Genomic DNA, 10,767 nt, shown 5'->3' with positions numbered 1-10,767 from the left:
CATGTGATGTGATGCATGCAGGTGTTTTTCAGAAATTCGGCTTAACTTTGTTGTTTATCTTTATTCCTAAATTTAATCCATGCCACAAAAGCTTTAAAGGATTATTTCAAAAATTAGTTCTATCGAGATCTCAGCTAAGTTGTAGTGCCCGTTTTGTGCAAAAATTATGACCCAAATTAAAAGAAAATAAAGCACTCCTGACAATACGTTTCCTAACAATATGTGAGGCAACTATTTTTAAAAAGCACCTTGAAAGTGAAGAGGGATTCTGAAATAAGCATCTTTAATGCCTTCTCTCCTGATTAACTTCTATTTTACAACTTGATTTAGCAAGAATTTAGATGCTAACATGGCTGATCATTATTACCGAAGCATCAAAATAGAGGGTAAAATGAGGGAAATGACTGTTCCAAGTATCGTGCAAAGTTAGCAAGGGGAAATCAGGGCTCTCAGCATCAACACCCTTTAACAGCAGGATGGATTCCTTTGAGCCTTGTCTAGAATGCTCACTGAGCTGGTCAGGCCTTTCCTTTCCCTGTCTATGAGGCTCTTTTTTGGAGAGCTGTTTATTAAGCAGATTGTCTGCAGATTACAGAGTTGGGGGTGCTAATGAGGAAATTCAGGTTACCTGTTTTGCTGCATATCAGCTTCCATGACTAAAGAAGGTTTGACTAATATAAAATGTGGAGATAATTTGTGACTTTTGTTCATCTGTGTTACCCTTCATGTACGAAGAAAATTAATACCTTGCCTGACAAAAGGCTACAGCGTATTTCCTTAGATAACTGACATATCTGGAAGACAGCTCTCCCAGAAATAATGAAAGTAGTTACCTATTCTTTGGTTCAAGATTTCTTGAGTGAATTCCACCCCTTATCACAGATCTGATGTACGCTGGGTGGGCAAAACTGATTCCCCTCCCATCTTGGCTTTCCTTCTGTGGCCATTTAAATTTAAATTCTACAATAAAGACAAAAGAGTCAAAATGGCACCACACTGTTTTATTTAAACCTGCAAACAATATAAAGAGGTAAGGACTTCTGACGCCAAACCATGCAAGTAATAACAAAAGAACAGAAAAAAATATTAACAAAAAGAAAATCATTAAAAATAAAACAACAAAGTACTTCACATTTCACAGCAGTGCTTTGGCAGTACTGGCAAACATTTCTGGTCAACTGCTTCCAACAGCAGGGATATGAAGAAACCCCCAGATCTTAGCAAAAGTATAACCACATTTTCTCCCTGATAGCTTACATTCCAAGTCATTCCATACCATACAGCTCCACTCCACAGTTTTATAAACCTGATCTTAAGATGTAACTAGGTATTATGTGTGCTCACCACAATGAAAACTAACTAAAAACAAAACAGAGGGTAGCAGACAAGTAAACAAAGTTTCCAGTAAGGCATCAGGAGATCACTGCTGGCTGGGCCCCTCACTTTACCAGCTTAAAGAAGTTTTGATTTTTATTTCTCAGCAAACCCAATATTCAGAAGCTTTACCAGCAGACTCAAGTCAAAGGTTTTAAATACAGTTCAGCTCTCCCTTTTTTTTTTTTTTTTTTTTTGGTAAATATTTCATATAAAACATGAAATCAAGTTCTACTTTATTTAAAAAAACTGAATATTTTAATAGTAAAAATATATGTTTATATTTCTCTTTTTAAAAAGACATTTAATAACAATACTTCATAAGACCGATTTAACTCCCCTCCCACTCTCCCTCCCCCCCCCCCCCCACCCCGCCACCAGTTGTCTACCCTGGCAGAGATACATTAAGGCAAAGGCTCCTGGAGAAGTACGTTCACCTTGGCTGTGGGCTGGAGACTCAAGGTGAACACACTCTGCTCCTTGCAGGGTCAACAGAAAGGCTTCTCCCTCATGTTCACTGAGCCATCCTGCATCCCAAAGTAGACTCTCTCAGCCATGTTGATGAATAGGCCTGTGTCCACCACACCTGCAGGACAAAGGACAGAAAGAAACATTAACGTTTCAGTCTCCTAAAGCCAAATCAAAGACTGCAGGGTCACTAGAAGCAACTGTCATACATAGCATTGGACGAATGACAAATCTAAAGCCTTTCTCTCCCACACAGCAATGAAAAGAGATTCTGATTATCTTCATTTCTTCTTGCCACCTCCTTTTCCCCTCCCACTTTGGCCTTCTTTCTGTACCCAAACATGCTAAGCTTTGTCCTGCCCTGAGGCCTTTGTTCATGCTGTTCCCTCTGCCTGGGCCAGTCATTGTCAAGCACTTCAAGGGGCTGGCTTGTCTCTGTCCTTCAGACATATCGGATGGCAAGTCATCCTCTAGAGATCCTCCATGACTACTCCAACCAAGGAGCCCCACTACCAGTTATTTTCAATCACACCACCAGCCTTGAAAGATTTCCTCGGAATGGGAGGAGATATTGGCAAAGCACATGCCTGACAAAGGACTCATATAAAAAATATAAACAATTTACAAATCATCAAGAAAAAGACAGAATCCCCATAGAAAAATGGGCAAAAGACTGAACAAGTACCTCATAAAAGAAGCTATCCAAAATGGCCAATAAACATTTTAAAAGATGCTCAAATTCATTCACTGAAAGGAAATACAAATTAATATTACAAGATATCACTACACACACACTGGAGTGAGTGTAATGAAATTTTGCTGGGATGCAAAGACACTCATACACATTGATGGTGAAAGCTGAGCTGGCAAAAGCACTTTGGAAATGTGAATACATCTTCCAAAGCTGAACGTATTCATACCTAACCACTCAGCAATTCTACTCCTACGTATACCACTGTTAGGCATACATATGGTCATCAAAAGACATGTGTACGATGTTCATAGTGGCGCTTTTCCTGTTAGCTAAAAACTGATAATACCCAAATGTCCATCAAGAGTAGAATAGAGGCTGGGTCTGGTGGCTCATGCCTATAATCCCAGCACTTTGGGAATGAAGCCCAGGAGTTCAATGGAGCTCCAGATGGAGCTGATGGAGCCCAGGAGTTTGACACCAGTCTGGGCAACATAACATAGAGATGGCAGCTCTACAAAAAAATACAAAAATTAGCCAAGCATGCCGGCACATGCCTGTAGTCCCAGCTACTCGGGAGGCTGAGGTGGGAGGATCGTCTGAGCCCAGGAGCAGAGGGTGCAGTGAGCCATGATTATGACACCATACTCCAGCCTGGGTGACAGAGCAAGATCCTGTCTCCAAAAAATAAAGAAAGAGAAAAAACTAAAAGAGTAGAATAGATATAAACTTTTTTTCACACACATACAGATGATGGAATATGATTCAGCAGTGAAAATTAACAACTACACACAACCTTTACCAAGAATATTTACATACACACACACAGACTTCAATGATATAACACTTTAACTGTAAGAGAAAAGGTATAATGAACCAGGTATGCATGGAAACACACCTGCACACACTGCTGGTAGAAGAGTAAGTGAATACAAGCTACAGACAGCAATTTGGTACCATCTAACAAAAATCACAGACGCATTAATCTTTTCATCCAGTGATTCCCTGCTAGCAAAAATCTGCAAACGTAAATGATCACTAGTGGTGATCCAGTTAAGCAATAATGTTACATAGCTAAAGTGGAATACATTCAGTTATTCAGAAAAAAAAAAAAGGAACAAGGAAGCTCTTTTATAAGCCAATGTGTAATAATCTCCAAGACAGGCAAAGCAGGAAACAGAACATGTATAAAGCAGGCTACCACTAGTGTAAAAACGGGTGGGGCGGGAGGAGTTTCAATTTGTGTGTTTATTAAAGTCTATCTCAAAGGCCACCCAATTTTGGTAACACTGGCTGCCTCCAGGTAGGGTAACTAGTTGGTTGGAAAAGTGGCAAAGAGGACTTGCCATTCTTTAACTCATAATTTTAAACTACACAAATTCAAAAAGATAAACACAATGAAAGCTTGCAGGAAAATGGCGGACAGGAGACAGGACTAATGTGCAGCGCCCACTTGGACAGACAAAACAGTGCGTGGGGATGCACATTGTGAACTTGTGCTCCAAGAACCGCCATAGGAACATACCAGGAAAACCAACAGAATTCACAGACCCTTTGAAAGAAGTGGCTTGCTGCTGTAAACTCCACAAGACAGCCAAAAAACTGTGAGTTCCCAAAGTGTGAGAGGGGGAAAAGTCAGCCTCTGAACACACATCCCCACTGGGGAACCTGAAAAATCCAGATCACAGAAGCTGGATTTAACCCTACCTAGAGCTGAAATGGATTTAGAGAGCTGAGCAAGCTATAAAAGTAGAAACAGCAGCAGGAAGAGCTATGTAGACACTCCCAGTTCCCAGCTTGAGCCCAGGGAAGCCATCCCTGGCTTTATTTCACAGGGGTCCTTGGGGAAGAAAACGCAGCCAGCGGAACTGAGGAGGGGCCACACGGTGAAGGAAGCTTCTAGCTGAACTTTGTAATAATTTCAACTGAGCACAAATTTTCCGGAGAAGAAGCCGGTAGGGGACAAATGGGAAGTGCAGATACAAATGAAGAAGCCACAGCCGAAGGTGCAGACAGGCAGGCAGGGGTGAGGCCTGAGAGGCCTGCTTGCTTTCTCAGTAGGGAGGCCTATAGCCTGGGCAAGATCTCAGCCCTGCTCACCATGGTGGGGCGTGGCGGGAGTGAAACTGGCCTTGCTGGCTGTGTGGCAGCTGGGTGGGGTCGGTCACTGCTGCCTTTCTCCTACTTCCCTGGCAGCCTGTATGACGCAGAAGAGGCAGCCATAATCCCCCTGGGAACATAACTCCATTGACCTGAGAACTACCCTCCAACCCCCTCCCCAGTGGCCACAGCAAGCTCCGCCCAAGGGAAGTCTGACTCAGACCCACCTAACTCTGCCCTAACCTGATGGTTTTTCTCTACCTGCCGTGGTAGCCAAAGACAAAAGACATAAACACTTGGGAGTTCTATGGCCCTGCCCATTACCTAAGAAACCAAAATACTTATCCTGGCCAACATAGACAAGCTTGTATCCCCACTATACTACTGCAGCTGATGCTTTCTTGAAAGCACCACCTCCTGGCTGAAGGCCAAGCAACTCAAGCCACTACAGAAACTCGTAACAGAACCACCCAGCTCCAAAAAGGGGAAAACAACAGCTAATTCCACTGCCTGCAACATCCTGGCTAACCAGAGATCCTGAGTCTGTCCACATGACTTCACTGCTAGCATAAATCAGCATTCAAGAAAATCAGTGTACTAAACAAAAATACAACCAGGGACTCCCACAGAGTCCACTTCACTATCCTGCTCCCTCCACCAAAGCAGGTGCTGGTATCCACAGCTCGGAGACCTAAAGACAGATCACATCACAGGACTTTCTGCAGACATTCCCCAGTACCAGCCTGGAGCCTGGTAGCCCCACTGGGTGGCTACACCCAGAAAGGCACAACCACTGCAGTCCAGTTCTCAAGAATCCTCATCCTTAGGGGAAGGCGAAGAGCACCCCATCAAAGGATCACCCCATTGGACAAAAGAATTTGAACAGTAGCCCTTGGGTTCCAGATCTTTCCAATGAAACAGTCTACTCAAATGAGAAGGAACTAGAAAACAAATTCTGGTAATATGACAAAACAAGGTTCTACAGCACCTTCAAAAGATCACACTAGCTCTCCAGCAACAGATCCAAACCAAGAAGAAACCTCTAAATTGCCAGATAAAGAATTCAGAAGGCTGATTATTAAGCTACTCAAGGAGGTACCAGAGAAAGGTGAAAACCAACTTAAAGAAAATTTTAGAAGACTCCAGAGAAAGAGATGTCATAAAGAAAAGACAATCAAACTTCTGGAAATGAAAGACACACTTAAGAAATGCAAAATACACTAGGAAATTTCAACAACAGACTAGAACAAGTAGAAAAAAAGAACTTCAGAGCTCGAAGACAAGGCTTTCAAATTAATCTAATCCAAGAAAGACAAAGAAAAAAAAAATCAAAAAACTGAGCAAAGCCTCCAAGAAATTTGGATTATGTTAAACAACCAAACATAAGAATAACTGATGTTCCTGAGGAAGGAGAGAAATCAAAAAGTTTGGAAAGCTTATTTGAGGGAATAACTGAGGAAAACTTTCCTGGTGTTGCTAGAAATCTAGATATCCAAATAAAAAAGCTTAAAGAACACTCAGGAAATTCATTGCAAAAAGATCACCACCTAGGCATACAGTCATCGGGTCATCTAAAGTAAGACGAAGGAAAGAATCTTGAAAGTTGTCAGGCAAAAGCATTAGGTAACCTATAAAAGAAAGCCTATCAAATTAACGGCAGATTTCTCAGCAGAAGCCCTACAAGCCAGAAGGGATTGGGGTCTTATCTTTAGCCTCCTTAAACTAATTATCAGCCAATATCCAGCAAAACTATGCTTCATAAATGAAGGAGAGATACAGTCATTTTCAGACAAACAAATGCTGAGAGAATTCGCCACTACCAAGCTAGCCTGACAAGAAATGCTAAAATGAGTTCTAAATCTTGATACAAAACTCACAATAAACCTAAATAGAACCTCCTTAAAGCAAAAATTTCACAGGGCCTATGAAACAATATCACAGTGCAAAAATAACAAGGTATCCAGGAGACAACTACCATGATGAATAAAACAGTACCTCACATCTCAATATTAACGCTGATGTAAACTGCCTAAATGCTCTACTTAAAAGGTACACAATGGGCCGGGCTCGGTGGGAGGCCAAGGCAGGTGGATCACCTAAGGTCAGGAGTTTGAGACCAGCCTGGCCAACATGGTGAAACGCTGTCTCTACTAAAAATACAAAAAAATTAGCCAGGCTTGGTGGCAGGCACCTGTAATCCCAGCTACTCGGGAGGGTGAGGCAGGAGAATCGCTTGAACCTGAGAGGCGAAGGTTGCAGTGAGCCAAGAATATGCCATTGAGGCCGGGCGCGGTGGCTCAAGCCTGTAATCCCAGCACTTTGGGAGGCCGAGATGGGCGGATCACGAGGTCAGGAGATCGAGACCATCCTGGCTAGCACGGTGAAACCCCGTCTCTACTAAAAAATACAAAAAAATTAGCCGGGCGAGGTGGCAGGTGCCTGTAGTCCCAGCTACTCGGGAGGCTGAGGCAGGAGAATGGTGTAAACCTGGGAGGCGGAGCTTGCAGTGAGCTGAGATCCGGCCACCGCACTCCAGCCTGGGCGACAGAGCGAGACTCTGTCTCAAAAACAAAAAAAAAAAGAATATGCCATTGCACTCCAGCCTGGGCAACAAGAGTGAAACTCCGCCTCAAAAAAATAAAAAGATACACAATGGCAGAATGCATAAAAATCTACCAACCAAGCATCTGTTGTCTTCAAGAGACTCACCTAACACATAAGGATTCACATAAACTTACTGTAAAGGGGTAGGAAAAGATATTCCATGCAAATAGAAACCAAAAGCAAGTAGGAGTAGCTATTCTTCTATCAGACAAAACAGACTTTACAGCAACAAGTTAGAAAAAACAAAGAGGAACATTATATAATGATACAAAGATTAGTACAACAGGAAAATATCACAATCCTAAATATATATGCACCTAACACTAGAGCTCGCAAATTTATAGAACTGTTACTACTAGACCTAAAAAATGAGATAGATGGCAATACAATAATAGTGGGGGACTTCAGTACTCCACTGACAGCACTAGACAGGTCACCAAGACAGAAAGTCAACAAAGAAACAATGGACTTAAACTATACCCTGGAGCAAATGGACTTAACAGATATCTACAGAACATTCCACCTAACAAGTAAAGAATATATGTTCTTTTCATCAGCGTGGAACATTCTCCAACATGACAGGCTACAAAACAAGTCTCAATAAATTTTTTAAAAATCTAAATTATATCAAGTACTCTCGCAGACCACAGTGGAATAAAACTGGAAATCAACTCCAAAAGGAACCCTCAAAACTACAAAAATACATGGAAATTAAATAATCTGCTCCTGAGTGATCTCTGGGTCAACAATGCAATCAAGATGGAAATTTAAAAATTATTTGAACTGAATAATAATATAGATACAACCTATCAAAACCTCTGGGATACAGCAAAAGCAGTGCTAACAGGAAAGCTCATAGCCTTAAATGCCTAAACCAAAAACTCTTTTGAAAGAGTACAAATAGATAATCTGAGGTCACACTTCAAGGAACTAGAGAAACAAGAACAGACCACACTCAAACCCAGCAGAAGAAAAGAAATAACTAAAAGCAGAACTAAAGGAAATTGAAACAAAAAATACAAAAAAGATAAATGAAACAAAAAGCTGGTTCTTTGAAAAGATAACATTGATAGACCAATAGTGAGATTAACCAAGAAAAGAAGAGAGAACATCCAAATAAGCTCAATTACAAATGAAATGGGAGCTATTACAACCAATACCACAGAAATACAAAAGATCATTCAAGGCTACTATGAACACCTGTATGTGCATGAACTAGAAAATCTGGAAATATACAAGCCTCTTAGATTAAAGCAGGAAGAAACAGAAACTATGAACAAATCAATAACAAGCAGCGACACTGAAACAGTAATTTTAAAAACTGCCAACAAAAAAACAGTCCAGAACCAAACGGATTCACAGCTGAATTCTATCAGACATTCAAAAAATTGGTAGCAATCCTATTGAAACTATTCCAAAAGATGGAAAAAAAAGGGAATCCTCTCTAAATCATTCTATGAAGCCAGTATTACCCTAATACCAAAACCAGGAAAGATCATAACAAAAAAAGAAAACTACAGACCAATATCCCTGATGGACATAGATGCAAAAATTCTCAACAAAATACTAGCTAACCAAATCCAACAGCATATCAAAAAGATAATACAGCATAGGCGAGTGGGTTTCATACCAGGGATGCAGGGATGGTTTAACATATGCAAGTCAACAAATGTGATACAACACATAAACAATTAAAAACAAAAATCATATGATCATCTCAATAGATGCAGAAAAAGCATCTGTCAAAATCTAGCATCCCTTTATTATTAAAACCCTCAGCAAAATCAACATAAAGGGGGACATACCTAAAGGTAATAAAAGCCACCTATGACAAACCTACAGCCAGTATTATACTGAAAGGGGAAAAGTTGAAAGCATTCCCCCTGAGAACTGGAACAAGACAAGGATATCCACTTTCACCACTTCTATTCAACACACTACTGAAATCCTAGCCAGAGCAATCAGACAAGATGAAGACAGGGCATCCAGATCATTAAAGAGGAAGTCAAAAGGTTGCTCTTCACTAATAATAAGATCATATACCTAGAAAACCCTCAGGATTCATCCAAAAAGCTCTTAGATCTGATATATGAATTTAGTAAAGTTTCAGGATACAAAACCAATGTGCACAAATCAGTGGCACTGCTACACACCAACAGCAACCAAGCAGAGAATCAAATCAAGAACTCAACCCCTTTTATGACAGCTGCAAAAAAAATAAAATACTTAGGAGTATACCCAATCAAGGAGGTGAAAGATCTCTACAAGGAAAACTACAAAACACTGCTGAAAAAAACCACAGACAACACAAACAAATGGGACACATCCCATGCTCATGGATGGATAGAATCACTATTGTGAAAATGACCATATACTGCCAAAAGCAATCTACAAATTCAGTGCCATTCCCATCAAAATACTGCCATCATTCCGCACAGAACCAGAAAAAACAATCCTAAAATTCATATGGAAACAACAAAGAGCCCACATAGCCAAAGCAAAGACTAAGCAAAAAGAACACATCTGGAGGCATTACATTACCTGACTTCAAACTACACTAGAAGGTCATAGTCACCAAACAGCATGGTACTGGTATAAAAACAGGCATATAGACCAATGGAATAGAATAGAGAAGCCAGAAATAAAGCCAAATACTTACAGCCAACTGATCTTCAACAAAGCAAACAAAAACATCAAGGGGGAAAGGACATCCTATTCAACAAATGGTGCTGGGATAACTGGCAAGCCACATGTAGAAGAATGAAATTGGATTGTCATCTCTTACACAAAAACTCAAATCAAGATGGATCAAAGACTTAAATTAAAGACTTGAAACTATAAAAACTCTAGAGGACAACATTGAAAAAACCCTTCTAGATACTGGCTTAGGCAAAGATTTCATGACGAAGAACCCAAAAGCAAATGACAAAAACAAAGATAAATAGGTGGGACTTAATTAAAATAGGGAGCTTCTGCACAGCAAAAGGAACAGTCAAGCAGAGTAAACAGACAATCTACAGAGTGGGAGAAAATTTCCACAATCTATACATCTGAAAAAGGACTGATATCTAGAATATATAAAGAACTCAAATTAGCAAGAAAAAAAATCCCATCAAAAAGTGGGCCAAGGACATGAACAGACAATTCTCAAAAGAAGACATACAAACGGCCAACAAACATATGAAAAAATGCTCAACATTACTAATGATCAGGGAAATGCAAATTAAAACGAAGATGTGATACCACCTTACTCCCGCAAGAATCAAAAAATAATAGATGTTGGCGTGGATGCAGTGAAAAGGGAATACTTCCACACTGCTGGTGGGAATGTAAACTAGTACAACCGCTATGGAAAACAGTGTGAAGAAGATTCCTTAAAAAACTCAAAAGTAGAACTACCATCTGATCCAGCAATCCCACTACTGGGTATCTACCAGAGGAAAAGAAGTCATTATATGAAAAGGACATTTGTACACACATGTTGATAACAGCACAACTTGCAATTGCAACAATATGGAACCAGCCTAAAC

General features: G+C 40.4%; 1 protein-coding gene across 1 annotated transcript in view; it reads right to left on the bottom strand.

Moving 5' to 3' along the window:
• Positions 1–986: 986 nt before the first annotated feature.
• RPIA (ribose 5-phosphate isomerase A) overlaps positions 987–10,767 on the bottom strand; it is a 61,305-nt gene continuing 51,524 nt past the window's right edge. The window contains exon 9 of the mRNA XM_050755240.1: positions 987–1,960. Coding sequence (XP_050611197.1) covers positions 1,863–1,960 — 98 coding nt within the window. The 3' untranslated portion in view covers positions 987–1,862. The remainder of the gene's footprint in view (positions 1,961–10,767) is intronic.

Source organism: Macaca thibetana, chromosome 13, assembly GCF_024542745.1.
Source record: "Macaca thibetana thibetana isolate TM-01 chromosome 13, ASM2454274v1, whole genome shotgun sequence".
NCBI classification, from domain to species: domain Eukaryota; kingdom Metazoa; phylum Chordata; class Mammalia; order Primates; family Cercopithecidae; genus Macaca; species Macaca thibetana.
The sequence above is the reverse complement of the archived record's forward strand: the minus strand, read 5'-3'. Positions and strand labels throughout refer to the sequence as shown.